General features: G+C 38.6%; 1 protein-coding gene across 1 annotated transcript; it reads left to right on the top strand.

Moving 5' to 3' along the window:
- The first annotated feature begins 270 nt into the window (after positions 1–270).
- Positions 271–20,465, top strand: LOC148554040 (uncharacterized). Its single transcript, XM_088494956.1, has 3 exons — positions 271–550; positions 790–891; positions 19,306–20,465. The coding sequence occupies exons 1-3, from the start codon at positions 271–273 to the stop codon at positions 20,463–20,465; spliced, it is 1,542 nt and encodes a 513-aa protein (XP_088351082.1).
- Positions 20,466–21,158: the final 693 nt, after the last annotated feature.

Genomic DNA, 21,158 nt, shown 5'->3' with positions numbered 1-21,158 from the left:
ATTTTGATACAATAAATAATACCTTAAAGTAATTTTAGAGATTTAATTAGATTTCAAAATTTATACTCTATTCCCCAATTTTATTAAAATTACTTTTCTTTAATTAAACCTAAAATCTTAATTTTATACACTAACCCTAACCCCAATTAAACCATAATTTTTCCCTTTACCCCTAAAGAAACCCTTGCCCCCACCCTCATTCCCAAAACTCAAACACACATACACCCAATACACACGCATGCAGAAAAGAAAAAGAAAGAAGAAAGGGAAATGGGTAAGGGGACCGCCGAGGAGAAGGAGACGAAGAGAGGGGGAGCTGTCTATGCCACTACCCAGTCGCCGCCCAGACCCCGTTCAGCTTGCGCCACCACCACGTCTAGTCGCCGTCGCACCGCCGTGCTGCACAGAGGAGGGAGAGAGCGCGAAGAGCAGAGGGAAGAGAGAGGAAGAATGCGCGCCAGGGAGCTCAGTCGCTGGGAGAGGAGACGTGTGGCTGACCCGTCATCGCCGGTCCATCTATCTCGACCAGTCGCTATCGCCATTGCCGCTGGTCTGCCTTGGAGCCGCCCTAGTCGCTATTGAAGCCGAGGAGAGAGAGAGAGAGTTCACAAGGAGAGAGGGGACGCGCGTGTGGTGTCGCCGTCTCCATCCCAAACCGCCTGCAGATTCACCGCTGCCGACATGAACGCCTTTGCCACCACTGAGATTTACTGTCGGTAAGAGTTTTAAGTTGGTTTTCCTTTCCGTTGAGTTTCTGGGAGCTTTATCAATGTTGCATGTTTGTTACAGTTGTCGTCGCCGGTGTTCTGGTCACTGTTGCCGCTCGAGGCGGTTGCCGGGGCTGCCACCAAACTGGTTCAGCGATCACCGCTGCTTCGTTTTCTTATTACAGTACATGTTTATGTCTCGAAAACTCCTACGTTTGATTGAAATAATGTCTGATTTTGTTCAAAATGGAGATTTTTTATTCTTTTGGATTGAAATGATTTTGATATTTGAAAGTCAGAATTTTGCTTATTGGATACTAATTTAGTCTTGAACCCGTTGGAAAAAGTTGAGGATTGGTTTGGTTGGGACCCGAAAAGGGTGGAAAAGTCCAAGTTTTAAGGGAGATGCTGCCGAAATTTCTATAAAATCTGAGGCTTTGTTTGAAATGTAATTTTAAAAATAATAAATTATGCTTTGTTTTGAATTATTGATAAATAAATTATGTTTGAACTTATTTTAGTGAGGAAATTATTATATTTTGAATGTAATTTATTTAAGAAAAGAATTATGTTTTAAAATCGAATTAAAGACAAAAATTCTAAAGTTTTGGAATTTGATTTAAGTAAACAGATTCGGAGGAGTGTTAGTGGATTTAAAAGAAACTTGAAGTTCGATTAACTGATTTCACTTGACGTTTTAGGAGAAAGTTGAAGTATTCTCTAGAACTTTGATTTGGCAAAACTGAAATAATTTCCAAGCCTTTGGAAACAGGTTTAGGAATGAAATTGAAAATTGAATTTCGGTTTAAAAGAATTTGGTTTTGGTTTAAGTAAGTTGGTTTTGAAATTGGTTCAGAATATTTGGAGATGTGATTTGGTTTTAGTTTAAATTCTATTTTTATTTATTTAAATAAAAAAGCTAAGGTTTTAGAGGTTTTCAATGAATTTAAAGAAATGAGTTAGGTTATTCTCCCCTAAAATATTGAGACTCTACTGAGGAATTTTATGATCAAATCCTGATTTAGAATGAATGATTTTGAATCTTTCAAAAGATATTTTGAATTTGGCCGGGTTTTAAAGTTGTGTGGAAGTTTTTGAAAAATGTTCTGGAAAGTGGCTCTGTTTTGAAAAAAAATTCTTGGCAAGATATGAACTGAATACATTTGTTAATTGAAAGTAAATGGGCCAAGAATAATTATTGAAATAAGAGTTTAAGCCTGTTTCATTGTTGGATACTGAGAGTGTACAGGGCACTATATCCCTGGCGTAGCAGATTTTTCTGTCGCAAGAGTGTGCCCGGCACTATATCCGTGAGTTAGGTGAGGTCGGAGGTAGATTATCCCGCTCACATCCTTTCGGAATCACAAGAGTGTGCACGGATACTATATTCCTAGACCATGTGCTGGGCACAATATCCCTGGTGGTACCCATTTTATTCGTGACTGAAAGGCAACATTCCCATGGGAATGTGTTGGGTTGGCAATTGAACCGACAATGTGATATCACAGCAGTAGGACAGACATTCATCATTTGTATCTATGTGATATTGTTTGGGTGTGCATATTGTAATTAGTTTGCCTATGTGAATAATTATGTTTAACTGCTAATTGCCATACTTGATGTAACTACTTTCATTGTGTTTGAACCTCTTTACTTGTGTTTGTGTTTGAAATTGTTTGGATTGTAGTGTTTTGGATGCTGATTGAGTTGTTTGGGCCTGAGGCCGTGACTGGTATGTTTGAGGTCTAGTTCTGTATAAAGTATCTAACTGGTTCAACATAGACTTAATGAACCTATGCTTGGAACAGGATGATCATTTATACCGTGTAGGTAACTTCTTTTATGTTTATAGTCTAGTAAAGTGTGAAAAATCAAACTCTTACGGCATAGACTTAATTGAACCTATGCTTGAGACAAGTTGGTCATTCATACTGTCTAGGAAAACTTTTAAGATTTTACAAGAACGAAAAAAGGGTTTTTATTTTGAGTAATTAACCAAGTTCTTTTAAAAAGGATTTCTGAATTTTGAATGTGAACCCTTGGTTTTTGGAAAGGCACATAAGACAAGCAATGGTCACTGTACTTTAAAAATAGTTTTATTTTACGTATCTTATTATAGCAATTCTGTAACCCTATAGTGAGAACCAGCGAGGACGATGTTCTCACTCCCCTACAGGTCTTTTCTTTTTCAGGATATAGATGACAAAGTTCGGAAGAGCTTGTTACTTTTCTGTTTACATGTTTTCCTTGTATTGTTTTAGATATTATGTTTCCCCCGCCTTTAGTTTTTCACATTTTGTAAGAGGGATAGGAATTGTATTATAAAATGCTTGTACGTTAATACTATGTATATGTATGTATATGGTTGTAAGTATGGATTTAAGTTCTATTTTAAACGGTCTTTTGAAAAATACGGTTTAAGCTTTAAACAGGCTCATATTTAAGAAATAAATATGTTAAAGAGTCGTCGTAATATCGAAGCTATCAGGGTGGCACAGCCAGAAGCGTGACACTCTGATAGTGAAGGTGTTACATTTGTGGTATCAGAGTAGTCTTTCCTATAGAGCCTGAGGAATGGACTGACTATGCTTCAATTGCATACTCTGAGCGTCTGTCATGTAGTAGTCTTGTTCGAATAACGAGAGTTAGAGCTTTATGCACATGACGGTATATTGATTAATGCTATTAGTCTTGCATTGCATAATTCCTGGTATTAAGTTTGGCCAGCTTAAAACTAGTGGATTATGTATATGGAAGCACTAATGGGTTGTCATAGACGATAAACGTATGGGTGAGCATAGGTCGGTTTGGTTCGGATTCAAGGTGAAATTAGAACCGAACCGATCAAAATATAATTGGTTCAGTTTGGTTTGGATTTTTGTTTTTTTGTGCATGTACCCGAACCAAACCAAACCGATTAAGAACGGATTGGTTCGGTTTGGGTAATTGGGTACCCAATGACTTTGAAATTCATTAAAAAAAAACCAAATTTTTGTCTTAGAAATTCAACAAATACAATAAACATTTAACATCAATAGAAATAATCTAAATATGTTAAACACCAAATACATTTAAAACTAAACTCATTAAAGTCCAAACATATTAATAGTGAATAATCTTTGTCTAATGGAAATACAAAAGTGCAATAGAAAACTCACTAAAAGCCATATATATATATATATATATTTTATTTAATTAATATATGATCGGATTCATGGGTTGGTTTAGATTCCACACCTCCAAAACTGATACCCGAATCAATCACTAACAAAGGCCATCGGTTTGGTTCGGGTTGGACCCGATTACCTGTTGGTTCCAGAGCCAATTTAGTTGGTTTGGTTTGGATTTGGATAGGTAATCGGGTACCCGATACTCGTGCTCACCCCATATACGAGTAATAGGTAACACGATTCGTGAGTTTTGGGAACATTAGAAACTATTTCTCGAGGTTATTCAGTTACATGTCCTGAATTTTGATGGAGTCATGTGACTTATTCTTTCGTAGCTTATCTTGATGTTCTTGTTGCCTTTTCTTTTGGAAAGCAGTTTGGTTTTTCCAATCCTATTTTTCTGTTCATATGCATTCTTGTTTGATCCTAATTGCATATGCCTGTTTGAAAATTTTTGCATATTTTCCTTTCTCTGTTTAAACCCTTCTTTTGGATTCATGTATTCTTTGATATGAATTTGAACTTGTCTTGATGCAGTGTCCCTTTTTAAGTCCTTATTCCGAGTCTATTTTTAAAGAAATTGTGATTCAGTTTTTCTCTTATTTGACTGCATTTACAACCATTTTTCAAATTTTTATAAAATTGCTTTTAATTCGATATACACTTCTTTATATCTCTAAAAACATGTGTATTTCAAAACTTTGCCTAAAAGTTTCATTTATGAATTTTTGGATTGTTTTGGTATGGTCAAAATATAATTGAAATGGTTTTGGAAGAGGAATGTCATAAAATTGAGTTTTAAGATTTTTGGTAAAAATAAATTTTTGTCCAATTTTGGTGGATCATATCTCGAGCTTCAGTTTTCAAATGGATTGAATTTTGTAACAAATAAAAGATAATTAAAAGAGCTTTAAAACTGTGTAGATTTTCTAGAAATCAGAATTTTGTAGAAAAAGATATGATCATTGGAAGTTGGTGTGGAAAATCTGAAATTATGTGATGTTGCAGAATTTGCAATTTCTGGTTTGTGTACCCATGCGCACTGTGGTGCGCGTGGTCTGAACAGGGACCATGTTTTCGCTTGTGCGCACACACACCCTGTAAATTTTTTAAAATGTGCGTACGCACACTTTGGTGCACACGCACACACAGGAATATGCCTACTGTTGAGAGCGTTCGCACACTCTGGTGCGCACACACACCTTGCGAATTTTGCAAGTTGTGCATCATGCGTACACACAAGCCCTGTTTTTAATCTTTGTACCTTCCCGGTAAATGTATTAAACCTTGTGAGCGTCATCACTGGCTTTAGTTAATCTTCTTCTATGATTTTATACTTTTTGACTCCACTTGATTTTGTTTCAAACTACTGCCTTACTTTCTTTTTTTATTGTCCCTATCGGTTATCTCTGATTTATGAGTCATTCTTGAGGTTGTTGAAATGATTTTCTTCCCAGCACTCTTCATCGCTTATACACCCTTGTTTACTTGTAGTTCATCAGTTCTTTCAAAACTCTTGCGGAGACCATCTTTGTTGCCTGTCCTTCTTTTTCAAGGTCTTGTATTCTTCTGAATAAACTTGAGAATTGTTTTAATGTCACGTGTGACCTTTAGTTATAGTAATGTGATGCGTTAGTTCCTTAAGACGTAGTTTGTGGATATGGAAGGTGAAACTGTAAGTGTCCAATGTTATGTGAAGCTGTGGGAGTTTCGGTTCTCGTGAAAGAGGTTTGTGGAGGTTAGGCTTGTGACTGATTGATAGAGTTGGGAAGTTGAAGTTCTGAGGTGGGTACGAGATCTGTGAAGCAAACGTTACATCTGTTGTTTAAATACCAACCTGCTTTGTAGCCTTTTGCCACATTAACTACAGCTTTGCTTTGTGAATGCCTGTCTTGACTTACATCCTATTTTGCTCCTCCAAGCTTTTGTAAAGTTTTGAAACCATATAACCTTTTTACATCGAATCTATCTTGTATCTTCTGCCTTGCACCATACTTTACCCTTATATTTAAATCTTATGGTTATTCGGTACTTAAACATATATATATATATATATGCTAAGATTTATTATTTTTCTAAAAGTATTTAATTTTCTTATGAATTATCTTATGTATTCCTTTAATTTTCGAGGACGAAAAATTTTCTAAGGTAGGTAGAATGTAAGACCCAGAACTTTTGAAAAGTTTTATTATGCGCTAATTTCAGATTATATATTTATTTACAGTTTTTTAATTTCAAAAATTATTTTATTAAAGATAATTAAAGACAATTTTGATTAAATTGATTTGAAATTAATTAAGGCTTTTATCTAAAATTTATACTTATGGATTATTTTTCTTTTTATAATTTAAAGTTTTAGAAATTCAAAAATAATGAGGTTTGGCTATTTAAATTAGGATTTTATCTAATTTTATAATTATTAAATTATTTTCTATATTTAAATTAAGAAGTTGAAAGTTGTGAAATAATAAGAATTTTTGTATGATTTGATTTAAATAATTTATATTTTTATAATTTAATACTTTAAGTTTTAAGAATAAAAAAAATTCATTATATTATCTCATATTTTCAATTAGAGTATTTGATTGAGAATCAAATTAGTATTTTGATACAATAAATAGTATTTTAAAGTAATTTTAGAGATTTAATTAGATTTCAAAACTTATACTCTATTCCCTAATTTTATAAAATTACTTTACTCTAATTAAACCTAAAATCTTAATTTTATACACTAAACCTAATCCCAATTAAACCACAATTTTTCCCTTTACCCCTAAAGAAACCCTAGCCGCCACCTCCCATTCCCTAAACTCAAACACACACACACACCCAATACACATGCACGCAGAAAAGAAAAAGAAATAAGAAAGGAAGAGAGGGGGATCTGTCTACACCGCCGCCACGTCCAATCGCCGTCGCGCCGCCGTGCTGCATAGACAAGGGAAAGAGTGCAAAGAGCAGAGAGAAGAAAGAGGAAGAATGCGCACAAGTGAGCTCAGTCGCAGGGAGAGGAGACGCGTGGCTGACCTGTCGTCACCGGTCCGTCTAGCCCGACCAGTCACTGTTGCCGTTGCCGCTGGTCTGCCTTGGAGCCGCCATAGTTGCCATTGAAGCCGAGGAGAGAGAGAGAGAGAGAGAGAGAGAGAGAGAGAGAGAGAGAGTTCGCAAGGAGAGAGGGGACGCGCGTCTGGCGTCACCGTCTCCATCCCAAACCGCCTCTAGATCCACCGCTGCTGCCGGGAACGCCTCTGCCACCACTGAGATTTACTAACGGTAAAGGTTTTAAGTTGGTTTTCTTTTCCGTTGAGTTTCCGGGAGCTTTATCAATGCTTTAGGTTTGTTACAATTGTTGTCGCCGGAGTTCTGGTCGCCGCTGCAGCTCGAGGTGGCTGCCGAGGCTACCGCAAAACTGGTTTAGTGATCACCGCTGCTTCGTTTTCTTATTACAATAAGTATTTATGTTTCGAAAACACCTGCGTTAGTATTCTGTTACGTTTGGTTATAAACTCTAAGGTTCTGGTAACATAGGGTTGTGTTTTGAGCATTGCATGTCACTTTTAAGTTACTGTGATTGCTGCGAAAGTGATCAGGGAATGAGTTTGCGGTTGCTGTTGGTTTCGTGTTGAGAGAAAATGAGTTTCGTGGATGCGTTTGGGTTATGGGTTCGCTTGTCGAGGTAGGGGCTTTTATAAAAAAATTAATTTATTTAAATTAGAATTGTTATAAATAGAAATGATATGTGAAATGTGTTTCTGGTGATTATGAAGTCTTATGAATTGTGTGATTTGCCCTGGATGAATATGGTTGCTTGTTTGATTGAAATAATGTCTGATTTTGTTTAAAATGGAAATTTCTAATTGTTTTGGATTGAAATTATTTTGATATTTGAAAGTCAGAATTTTGCTTATTGGAAACTATTTTGGCTTGAACCCATTGGAAAAAATTGATGATTAGTTTGGTTGGGACCCGAAAAGGGTAGCAAAGTCCAAGTTTTAGGGGAGATGTTGTCGAAATTTCTATAAAATCCGAGACTTTGTTTGAAATGTAATTTTAAAAATAATGAATTATGCTTTGATTTGAATTATTGAAAAATGAATTATGTTTGAACTTATTTTAGTAAGGAAATTATTATATTTTGAATGTAATTTATTTAAGAAAAGAATTATGTTTTAAAATCGAATTAAAGACGAAAATTCTTATGTTTTTGAATTTGATTTAAGTAAACAGATTTGGAGGAGTTTTAGTGGATTTAAAAGAAACTTGAAGTTCGATTAATTGATTTCACGTGATGTTTTAGGAGAAAGTTGAAGTATTCTCTAGAACTTTGATTTGGCAAAACTAAAACAATTTCCAAGCCTTTGGAAAAAGGTTTAGGAATGAAATTGGAAATTGGATTTCGGTTTAAAAGAATTTGGTTTTGGTTTAAGTAAGTTGGTTTTGAAATTGGTTTGGAATATTCGGATATGTGATTTGGTTTTAGTTCAAATTCTATTTTTTTTTATTTAAATAAAAAAGCTAAGTTTTAGAGGTTTTCAATGGATTTAAGGAAATGAGTTAGGTTATTCTTCCCTATAGTCTTGAGACTCTGCTGAGGAATTTTATGACCAAATCCTGATTTAGAATGAATGATTTTAAATCTTTCAAAAGAGATTTTGAGTTTGGCCGGGTTTTAAAGTTGTGTGGAAGTTTTTGAAAGATGTTATTGAAAGTGGCTCTGTTTTGAAAAGTGATTCTTGGCAAGATGTGAAATGAATATGTTTGTTAATTGAAAGTAAATGGGCCAAGAATAATTATTGAACTAAGAGTTTGAGCCTGTTTGATTGTTGGATATTGAAAGTGTGCAGGGCAATATATCCCTGGCGTGGTAGATTTTTCTGTCGCAAGAGTGTTCCCGGCACTATATCCATGGGTTAGGTGAGGTCGGATGTAGATTATCCCGCTCACATCCTTTCGGAGTCACAAGAGTGTGCGCGGGTGTAACACCCTACCACACAGAGCTTTACACCTAGGATGTAAAATAGAGGTGGCGAGGCACTACGACCTCTAAAAGAAAAATTACATGTATAATATTGTGAAAAAGGTTTATAACTAGGAGTATTTGAAGAAAGGGATAAAGCAAAACTATTAAATTGAAAAGCGTAACGCTCACGAAGCGATAAAGCAAACGAAGCAAGATAGAACAAGCTAAGGGGTTAATTTACCAAGAGTTCCAAAACATATGTAACAAAACTCAAGACTCGGCTCGCGAAAATAAACCGGTCCGAGCACATAGTTATACATATATAGGAAAACCCAAAAAACCCAAAATACAGAGTTACAAAACCTGAGTCTCCAAAATCACCTCTAAGAGAAATTAATACAACATATATATAATAGGTGGAGATAATAAGTATCTAAGCAAATAAAAATAACCAAAATAAACCCTAAAGATAAATATCTTCGCAACATCAGAAGCTTCCAGCATGCTTCAACTAGGTGCCGCCTGTCCTACATCTGAGAACCACAAAACCCGCATGGGTGAGAAACGGAGGTTCTCAGCATGGTAATAGTGTCCACATATCTAACATATAATGTCCTGGGAAAGCCGAAGGCAATTCTAGAACTTCCAACAGATAATTAAAGCTTAAAACGTAACTAAATCATGAAATTAAAATAGGCAACTAGCTAGGGGTCTTTAGAGCTATCTAAAACTCCCCTTCCCAACTCCTCTGAACCTCCCAACCACCAGCGGAACCGAATACAACAACTACAATTATTACAAATAGAGAAATCATAAATAGGATTCAAATATAGCAGATAATCAAGTAGCATTTAGTTATGCAATCACTTAGGTAATCCAAACAAGACATATAGATGCATATGATGCATGCTTGTCCTAGTGGCTGATGAGTCTCATCTGTCGGTTATAAAGCCAACCCGACAAGTCTTGGTAGCTAACCATTGGACTGTCCTTCTGTCGCGCATCCCCAACTCGAGTATTTCTCAATCATAAACATAATCATAATCATATTCATACAACACCCACACTGGTGTTTATCCACGGGGGAGAGCTTATTCGGAACTTTCACAATGTTCGGCCACCCTTGCGACATAGGGTCAGTAGAGTATCGAGTCTCAACCTGGAGCACATGGTGGCTAGTCACTGCTTTCATCCAGGGAAAATCGTATTTCAGATATTCATTTCACATTCATTTATAATGTTCCATAATCATTCATTATGAACATATAATCACTTATACATCATATAATTCCACTTTTCATACATCACTCATCATAACCCGTGGCAAGTGGGGCGAAACCACAACCCTTGTGTCCACCCGGGGAGTCTCTATACTAACCAACCTGGAGCAAGTGGGGGCAAAACCACAACCCTTGCATCTACCTTGGAGGTACATTCTCATATGCCTAGGAGAAACCAAGGAGGGGATCCTAACCTCCCACCATCTCGTTGGGGGGCGATTTTACAATACCAGGAGGAATAAGGAAGGGGATTCTCACCTTCCAGCATCTCTCTGGGGTCGCACTTTCGAGAAAGAGAGCTCAAGATAAAACAATCATTCACATTCACATTTTTATTTCCAGCCATAAATCACAATTTATCATAGCCATCCGGCTCATAACATAATCCATAACCAGCCAATAATCATTATTAAATACAGCCCTTCGGCTCACGGCTTACACCGCACTTCCATCATCACCCTCAACAACTCATACAATCATCATTAATCATAATTCATTATTAACTCTCCCCTCACTTCACCCTCAAACTACCACCCTTCCTAGCTTCATCTCATTACGAGGCATACTATAAGAATTTAGGACTAAACGGATGAAAATAAAAGGCTTAGAAGTTTAAAACTCGGTTTTAATAAACACAAAAGTCATACTCGTTGAAAACAGAGTCACGGAAGATTACAAGCTTGCTGGGAAGGTTCCACATTTAAAAACAAGGTTTTTATAAGAAAACAGGGCAATGTGCATACGCACAAGGGTGTGCGTGCACACGCCCAGGAGAATTTTCAGAAAGAGTGCATGCGGACAAGGCTGTGCATATGCACAGAAAGTAAAATTTTCATTGTTGAGTGCACGCACAGATCGTGCAAATGCCCCCAACAGAACGTTGTTCCCAGTGTGTGCGTGCGTACAAGGCTGTGCGTACGTACAGCTCATAAAACTTCGTTGATTATGTGCGCGCACAAAGCGTGCTAACGCTCCCAGAAGTAGCCATATCCCTGTGTGTTCGTACGCACAAGGCTGTGCGTTCGCACAGTTTCAAAAATCCACAGGGTGTGCGTACGTACACAAACCAGAAGTCAAATTCTGTAGCATTCACAGAATTCAGATTTCAGACACCAAATTTCAACGATCATATCTCTTTCTACCGAATTCAGATTTCTACAAAATTTAAACCATTTTAAAGCTCGTCGAATCATCTTTTCATTTGATATAAAATGCACTAAATTTCAAAAACGGTGGCTCAAGATATGATCCGTTGAAGTTCATAAAAATCCATCTTTTTTCACAAAATCCACAATCTCCAATTTTCAGTCATACACTTCCAAACCCCCCTTTTTTTAAAAAACCAACCAAAACCTTACTATTTCAATCTTACCTACATTACAACTTCCATATTCATTCCACAACACATCAATTCTCTATTTCATAAATTTTAACTCAATAATCCAAGTTACAATATACATCATCAAATACCAACCTTCCATTTTCATCAAACTCCACCACCAAGATTTCTAATTCCACAATGATCAACATACAAGACCAATTATCCATATCAAGCACAAATTTCAACTTCAATTCAACCTTTATATATACCAAGTATCATCATCATATGAAACTCACATACATCATCAATCAAGAACTTCAATCATACACTCCAAAAACCAATAATCACATAATCATACAACAATTCCAACAACCAATCAACCATCATCACAAATTCAATTCCTATCCTATGGGTCACTAGCCTAAGTTTTCACAACCACATTACATTTTAGATACAGAAAACCGAAACCATATCTTGGCTGATTCCCCGCTCAACCCGGAACACTTCCAATTTCACTTTTTCCTCAATTTTCAAGGCCCCAACACCTCCAAGATCAGCTTTCCAGCACCACAAGCCCACTCCAAGCTTTCCAATACCTCAATCAAGCTTCCATATTCACATAGACACTACCTAAACCACAATTATCACATCCAAACACAACAACTCAATACTCAAATGTCTAAATTCAGAAATTTCATTAGGGTTTGAGATCTCTTACCTTACCTAAGGATCAAAGAGGCAAGATTAAGCCTTTCCTTCAAGCTATTTGGATCCTATAACATCAAAGAGCCCAAAATCTCAATAATTTTTATCCAAAAATTTGAATTCAAGGGCTGAGAAAACTGAAATGAAATCGTAGCTTACCTCAAGAACAAATTTGTGGGCTTTGTAGAGCTTGACGCCGTGATCACGTGGTCACAAACGGTGCGGTAATCGGAGCTCCAGATCAAAAGTTATGTGGATTTGAAGATTGAATGAGGGTTTGGGAATTTTTGTGGTTGTTCTCCCCCTTTGCTGCAGTTGCAGCGTGTTTTGCATAAAGTGAGGGAGAGAATGAGTTGTGGTTCATTTAACTAAGTGTAGTGGGTTGGGCCTTGGGCCCATTTTGGGCCCGGTTCAACCGGTTCGGCCCGTTTGGCCCAATCTTGGGCCAAATTCTTTAAAATTAGTGTCGAAATTCTCGTTTTAATTTTCTCTATCATATTAAACCATGAAAATCACATTTTAAATTTTCTAGAATATATTTTAATTTATGAGTTGACTATTCATTAAATAACCAGATTTTACATTCTATCCACCTGATCGGGAATTTTGCGCACAAAATTCGAGTTCAGTTACCTGAAAATAGTTGCGGGTAGTCTGTCTCCATTTCTAATTCAAGTTCTTCGGTGCGCTTCTCTATTCTAACTTGATTTCCAAGTCACCTCTCTAATAAGACTTCTTTTCCTCATAGTTCCTTACGTTTACGTCATCAATCCTGACTGGGGTCACTTGAAACTTCATATCCTTTTCGAATTGAACTGGTTCAAATTGTTCTATCACCTCAGACAGCCCATCGTCCTCGAAATAAGCTCCTTTAGGTCGATCGCTCTTCTCTTACCGGACGCCGAAGTAGTCTCCAATAATACACAGCTTTCTCTTTTAAACTCTCTAAGCTCACTACGTTAGTCTGCATAAAATTTAGGTCGGCTTGCGCAGTCAGAACCTTAAACTCGATTAACTTAATCTTTCCTCATCGTTTTCGGCTATTAGTTCAGAACCTAAGATGCTTGATTCCCTCGTTCAACATGCTTCAACATTCTTAGTAGCTCTTTATCCTCTTACTGTATTTCTCGAACTCTCGGCCATACAACGCATTAAAATTCGCAACTAATTCAGTCTAATACCTCTAGCTGCTACCTTGATATCCAGCTTTAGACTACAACCTTACTTAACGTTTTCTTCTCTTTAATCATTCTCCAACAACACTCAGGGTCTTTTTACTAAGGGCGCTTGTCACCACTTTACGATGTTGCCTCCACGTGCATCCAAACCCCTTCGATATTGCACTGAAGTAGTATCAAATGATTTATGAGGTTCAAGTGTCATGAGTACTGATACCGAGATTAATCTTCCTCTCAAGACTCGAAAATTTGCTTCGCCTTCAGGCATCCACACACACGGTGCACCCTAGCATGTCAATGTAACTTCAGGTAATACGGTCGGCAAGAATTAAGGCTCTAAAACTCCTCTTGATATCACACACATACACGCTTCATCTCCCGCGTTAAGGAGTCTTGCTCTAAGGGACCAATATCTTGACGGTTACTGATAAACCCATATTTTGTGATATATTTTGTGCTTAGTTTGAGTGATTTATTCAATCCTTCACCCACTTATTCATATTAATTGCATGGTTTTACTTTCCCTTCCTTATTATGTGATGTATGTGAAAAACATGTTTCCTAAGCTTTAAAATTGATTATTTTAATTACCTTTATTTCCATTCGATGCCGTGATTCGTGTGTTGAGTAGTTTCAGATCCTCTAAGGCAGGAATGACTTAAAGGATGGAAAAGAAACATAAAAAAATGGAAGGAAAGCACAAAACGGAGTTCTTGAAGAAACTGGCATCCACGCGATCGCATGGACGACGCGGCCGCATGCCAGCGCGAAAAGGCATCGACGCGGCCGCATGACTGACGCGACCGCGCGCCTTAAGCGAAACACATATGACGCGGTTGCATGACTGACATGACCGTGTGCCAAGGAAAACTCTAATTGACGCGACCGCATGACCCACGCGGACGCGTGACAGAGGCCACGCATCAGAAATTGCAGAAAACGCTCATAGCGAATTCTGAAGCCCTTTTTGGCCCAAATCCAAGTTCAGAAGGCATAGACCAGAGGTTATGAAGTGGGGTAATGCATCCATTCAGAAAGATAATCTTCACTTTAGTTAGTTTTTCATGATTTAGATTTAGTTTAGAGAGAGGTTCTCTCCTCTCTCTTCTCTCTTTAGGATTAGGATTTAGAATTAGGATTTTATGCGCTTTCAGGATTATCTCTTTATCAGGTTCAATATTCCTTTTTATTATTTTCTCAATTTAATTTATTTTATGAATTCTTCCATGTTACAGATTACTCTTTTGAATTAATGTTATTTGAGGTATTTTAGTTTAATATTTCTTTCCTTTATTTACATTATTGTTATTCCCATCTGAAGACATTTTTATTCCAGTAGATTTACTTTTCTCCTTTTGGTCTTGGTTAAGAAATCAATAACTCAGGAGTTATCAAACTCAAACATGATTGATAATTGTATCTTTGTTAATTGAATTGAACTTCAATAATCCCAATCTTTTCTTAGGAAATAAATAGGATCCGAAGATCAACCCAATTAATCCATTGAACTTCCTTTATCTTAGTAAAGGTTAACAAAGTGGAATTAAGATTCAATTCTCATCATCATTGATAAGGATAACTAGGATAGGACCTCCAATTTCTCATACCTTGCCAAAAGTTTATTTACAGTCATTTATTTATTTTACTTGCCATTTAAATTGCTTGTTCTTCATTTACTTTATTTGCTAATTAAACTATTCACTCCTCATTCTCAAAACCCCAATTTACAATCTCCATAACCAATAATAAGAACATACTTCCCTGCAGTTCCTTGAGAAGACGACCCGAGGTTTGAATACTTCGGTTATCAATTTATTTAGGGGTTTGTTACTTGTGACAACCAAAACTTTTGTAAGAAAGGTTGATTGCTTGGTTTAGTAACTATACTTGCAACGAGAGTTTACTATAACTTCTAAACCATCAATCTTCAGTTCTCATCAAAATAGCGCCGTTGCCGGGGAATTGCAAACGTGTGCCTTATTATTGGTTATTGTAAATATTTTTCTTTTACTTGTTTATTTGTCTTTATTTTCCCCTCTTTATTTCTATTAGCTACTATGAATTCTCACCCCTTTCGCTTTGAGTTTGGTTCTAATGTTATTGAAAGGAATGGAAGTTATAATAGGAACATGCATCAAGGTCTGACCAATCAAAGATGGATGGAGCCAAGAGGATCTGATCAACCCTTTAGGCAACAACACCCTCCAAGATATCATGGACAAAGACCATTCTACAATGCATACCAAGCAAATAGACGTGGTGGACAACCTTGCCATTACCAACAAGCCCCACCATGTGCTTATAGACCATCCTCTCAACATAACTCCGAACCACCACACTCACAAGCTCCTTTTCACCATTCACCACCGTATGATCCTCATTTACCCCGATTCCAATCAAATTACTCCCAAACGTCACCACTTCCCCATGCACCATATCCAAATCTATCACCCCGAGAATCAGAGGTTCGCTTCAAGGAAACAGTGGCTCGACTTCAAACAACCCTTCATCAACTGGAGCAAGCAGTAAGTCAATTATCTTCTAGGTGTTCGAACATTCAAGAACCTTCCAGAGCCCCATGTGGACAATCTAATGAAGAGCGTAGCATGAAGGAGATATTAGAAACTCCAGTGGACAAGACAGAGCATGGCTTCATACTAGAACAAGTAGAGGAAGCTGTCATTATACAAGAAGAAGAGTTGGTTGAAGATTTAGGAGACGCTGAACCTCCATGGGAATCCAAAGTTGTGGAGCATTCTGTCAAGGATGTCACAATTGATGCTAAGGAGGATTGTGCGTAATCCCCAGAGCAAGTCTTTCATGAAGAACTAGACAGAATAACCCAAGAAGCAAGTCTCCTTGATGATGATAATCTCAAGTCAAGTTCTTCTAGTAATGAACTTGCATCAGCGAGTGAATTCTTTGAGATCGAAGAATCTTCCCCAAGTGAATATGAAGATGATACGGAGGTAGATTTCTCTCAACCTCCAGTCTATGACTTAAGTGATGAAGAAGACATAGATGGCTTTGATCAGGACATGGATACATTTGAAGAATCTTGCAAAGAAGTGGAGAATTTCACAGAAGAGCACAAGGGAGTAGAACTCACAGAACCACTGGAACCACCTATCCCAAGGCCATTACCACCCAATACAAGCTTCAAGTGGGTACAATCCTTAACCTTTAACTGTATTTTTCCACTTGAATATGGTTTGCTTGAAACAGATGGCCAGCTTAGAGCTCTCTGCGGCTTTAAGAGTAAGCGGAAAATGGCTCGTACTCAGAGCTGGTGCACAAGGTTCAATAAGGTTCCACGCTTCAACTCGAAGTGCACGGATTGGCACCATGATCAACCGAATAGATCTCAGAAAATGTTTGGTTATTCTGGTGAGAATCTAATTTCTAAACTGCCCGGAAGGAAAAATATAGATCAAGATGAAGGCGGATTTAAAAGCCAAGTTTGGGATCCTGGAATCTATTCTGACACTCGTCACCCCGGGAGCCTGAGAATCCATTTGAAGCTGCTCAGAAGCTTTACATACCTAGTTTGGGACCCCGGAGGCTATTGGCATTCCAAGCATTGGTGGAGATTCCTGGATGAGTTCAAGCACAAGCCACCATAACAGGAAGCTCATCCAATGTCCAACTTAAGGACTTTAACTAAAAGTGCTAGGTGGGAGACAACCCACCATGGTATGATCGTCCCTTTTTCAATTTTTTTTTAGTTTTATTTGTTTTCAAGTTTTATTTTATTTTATTATATTGAACCTGGAGTTTTGCATCGCATTCATGTTAATCATTGCATTCTGCATTTTTCATAAAAAAAAAAAGGGTGTGCAACGCGACCGCATCATCCATGCGATCGCGTCAAGTTGCGAAAAACACTTCCCACGCAACCGCGTCATTCACGCGGCCGCGTGATCTGGAGATTGGCGTAAACATCCAACGTCTAGAAAGTTAGGCTGGAATCGTGCGGTCATTGTGCGTTTCGCACAAACGGCCCACGCGATCGCGTCCCTGACGCGATCGCGTCACTTGCACAACATCAATCCCACGCGACAGTGTGAGCGACGCGATCGCGTCGCATGGATTGCACAAACACCCCAAAGGAGACAGAGAGTTGCGCTGAAATGATGCTGGAACTGTGCGTTTCGCACAAATTCCAGCGACGCGATCACATGCCCCAGGCGATCGCGTCATTCACTCTTTTAGCTATCCCATGCGATCGCGCCACTCACGCGATCGCGTCGACCCCCATTTCACTCAAGCCACGCGACTGCGTGCCCCACGTGATCGCGTGGATTCAAATTTATAATCCCCCAGTCACGCGAACCCTACCATTTGCGCCCCCTCCCCAAACCCTCATCCTTCCTCTCTTCCCCATCCAACCACCACCCAGCCACCATCACCGACCGCTGCCATCCCGCCGACCACCCAGGCACCGCCACCACCCACCCCCTTCCTTCCCCTCCCCCCTCTTTCTTCTTCTTCCTTCTTCTTCCTCCCTCCACCGCCCCTGCCCTCCTCCGCGATCACCACCACCCCACCGCCGTCACCGCCCAGCGCCACCCACGCCCCCTTCCTTCCCCTATTCCCCCTACCCCCATTACCCCTACCTTTCCCTCCCTGCCCCCGAACAGCAGCCACCGCCGCTGCGCCACCCTCCTCCGCCGTGCCACACACCACCGCCACCATCCCTAGCCACCTCTCTGCCCCACTCTCCTTAATTTGCCTACCAGGTTCTGACAAACACCACCCTTCTATCCATTCGTAGTTAATTCATATTTTTTGGTTTATGTTCATATTTAGGCTAGTTAGTTATGCATGTTGTAGTGGATTCTAGGTTGTTAGATAGCCTAGGATGTGGTTAGTGGATTTAGGCCTTATTAATTGCGCTGTTCGTGTTTCTTGTTTTATAATTTTCACAATTCTGTTGTTGCTATATGTTAGTAATGTTCATATGCTGTTCTCAAGTTCATGATGCTATTGCAATTGTTCTTTCTTGTTCATACTCTTTAATTGCGATCTGTTTTAATTCATATGAACTATTCTGTTGCTGTTTATTTTCCGGGACAATCCAATTTTAGCCGGAATGCTGCCCAAATTTCTGTAAAATGTTTCCATTCATGTCTTGGTTTTGGCATTTTCAACTGTGCTTTCCTTAGATTTAACCAAACCAATTCATGAATGCCAGGGCAAGCTTTCTCATTCTCTTTGATTTCTTGGTTCATCATCTGCATTTTTGATGTTTAGATTCCAATTTTTGCTATTTCTATATCTATCTGACTCATCATCAACTTAATTTCCTTGTCTGGATATGAGTTACCTATAGCCTCTATTTGTGAATGCCTATTACTAGGAATATGATCATTCTGCCACTTACATTAACCCACTTTTTACTAACTCACTAATTTTAACTTCTTAAACTCTTTTTCAATTCTAACCAACCTAACCTTTCATACTCCCTCTTCTTGTTTTTTTTTTTTCACTTTCTCTTTAACCTTCTAACCATGGCATACTAATAATTTTTCCTATTTAACATGCCTTCTATTACATTTTGGATTGTGCATTCTTCTTTTCAAACTTTTAACTCATATTCAATCCTTAATGCACATTTACTTAACTCATTTTCCTTATCCTATTGCTCCTTTGCCACTTTGTGCTTCTTTTGACTATTTGCCTATTTATTTTCCTATTTTTATTATATCCTGGTTTTCTATTTTTCAGGATGTCTGCCACCCAAAGAAAGGGAAAATAAAAGGCAACTACTGGCAAACGTAAAAGAGGAGAATCTGCTATGTCCATCATGGATATCATGCACGATGACTCCTAGCGGGAGAAAAACTTTACCCCGCAGGAAAAGGCCGACCAGCTACTCCCTGCTACTGATCCAATAAAGTTTGCAAACCGATACTGTGAGCTGAAGTATCCAGTGTTTGCAACCTCCAGGAACCTGTACCTGGAGAGGACTTTGAAAATCCCAGAAGAACTCCAGCAATACACCTCTGAGCAAATCAAACAAAGAGGCTGGTTCTTCCTGGAGAGAAACCTGACTGAGGTCAATGCATCTTGGGTAAGGGAATTCTACTACAATTATTTCAAGACTTCCCTAGATGCAGTGAACCTTAGGGGGAAGCAGATTCTGGTCACTGAAGAGGCCATTGAAGATGTTCTGAAGCTTCTGCCTAAATCTGATCAGCTGGATGGTTATCAAAAAGCTGAGGAAGACATGCGCTTCATGAAGTTTGATTGGGATGCAGTCAAGGCCCGGATAGCCCTTGACCCGACTGTTCCTTGGATTATGGGTCAGAACACTACCATGCCAAAGGGAATCAAGCGGATTTACTTGAATGATGAGGCTCGGTTATGGCATCAGATACTTAGCAACTTCATTATGTCGAGCACTCACGAGACTGAGATAACAGCCGCTATGATCACCCTCCTATGGTGTGTGATGGAGGGTAAGGAAATGTACCTACCACACTTTATCCAGTACTATATGGCCAGGGTCCACGTCCGAGGCACTCTTCCCTTTCCTCATCTGATTACACAGCTAGGCCGTCAAGTTGACGTGCCTTGGGAGGATGCTGATGAAAAGCCACCTACTGCAGAATGCAAGAAGATTATCCCTCACAGCAGGAACTTTCTGACTTTGGGCTACAAACCTCCTTTCCTCACTACTGCTGCTGAGACAGCCACACCATCTACCGCCCCCTCTTCCTCTACAGCTACCTCTGCCACCACCACTGCACCTCCACCTTCCCTAGAGCCCGTCTATCATCTAGTGCACTGCCTGTTTCGACGGCTTGACCAGATGGAGCGTCGCAACAAGCGACGCTATGAGCATCTGAAGCTGATGATACGATCTGGCGACATCCCCTCTGAGCCTGACACACCATCCGAGGCATCTGAGGAGGAGGCGAATGATCACGAGGCTGAGACCCATCCACAGAGTGAGGCTGCGCAGGCAGACACAGAGCTGGCCGCATCACATCAGGAGGCTTTACCTCAGATTCAGCCTGTTGACCCCGAGATCCCTATCCAGTCAGCACCTCCTCTGCAGCAGGCAGATCCTCAAACCACCACCACAGAGACTCCAGCTACCTGCCCTTCCAGTGATGACACCCCTTCACACCCTGCTTGAGTGAGCATCAGGGACGATACTTCATTTTAAGTGTGGGGAGGTCGCCATCTCTGGCGTATTTTTTTGGTGAACCACTACAGACTCTTTCATTTTATTTTCCTATTTTTCTGTATTTTTCTCTTTATTTTTATTTTTATTTTCTCAGTACTTATACATTGCTATTTTCATGTATTTATACTATATTTTCTGCATCTTGCGTCATTAGTTCATATTTTAGCCATTTAGTTTAGTTGCAATTCTAACTTATTAAGTTATAGAAATTGTGGATTAATTAGTATAGTTTACCCTTTTTAGCATAAGATAGCTTAGTTTAATTTGAAAATATAAAAAGGAAGTAAACTAGGGACTTGAGCATAATAGAAACAATCCACACACCTTGTATATATAGCATTACATGTTAGTTAGTTAACAACATTTCATCAAGGAGAAACACTAAAACTTTAAAACCATTCAAAATAAATTTTACATTGAGAATAATGGGAAAATTTTACTTGCATGACATACATAACTGATATATGATTTCTGAGCTAGAGAACACACAGCCTGTGAGTTTTGAGCTTAATTGTATGGTTATATTCAAACCATAAATTTTATTCTTGTGTGTTCTGCCCTTCTTATTTATTCTGGAGTTCTTTACTTTGTTTTAATCTATATGTCCGATTATAGAATATAACTACATACCAAGAGAGTGAT

Source organism: Arachis ipaensis, chromosome B7 (assembly GCF_059453495.1).
Source record: "Arachis ipaensis isolate K30076 ecotype BB chromosome B7, ASM5945349v1, whole genome shotgun sequence".
In the NCBI taxonomy this organism is placed as follows: Eukaryota; Viridiplantae; Streptophyta; class Magnoliopsida; order Fabales; family Fabaceae; genus Arachis; species Arachis ipaensis.
The sequence above is the reverse complement of the archived record's forward strand: the minus strand, read 5'-3'. Positions and strand labels throughout refer to the sequence as shown.

What these genes read in the sequence shown, in the direction of transcription:
- LOC148554040 (XM_088494956.1), top strand. Translation starts at nt 271, where the DNA reads ATGGGTAAGGGGACCGCCGAGGAGAAGGAGACGAAGAGAGGGGGAGCT. An exon ending in CGCTATCGCCATTGCCGCTG is followed by an intron (nt 551 to 789) that starts GTCTGCCTTGGA and finishes TGTTTGTTACAG; the next exon opens with TTGTCGTCGCCGGTGTTCTG. An exon ending in TGCTTCGTTTTCTTATTACA is followed by an intron (nt 892 to 19,305) that starts GTACATGTTTAT and finishes TGAAAATCCCAG; the next exon opens with AAGAACTCCAGCAATACACC.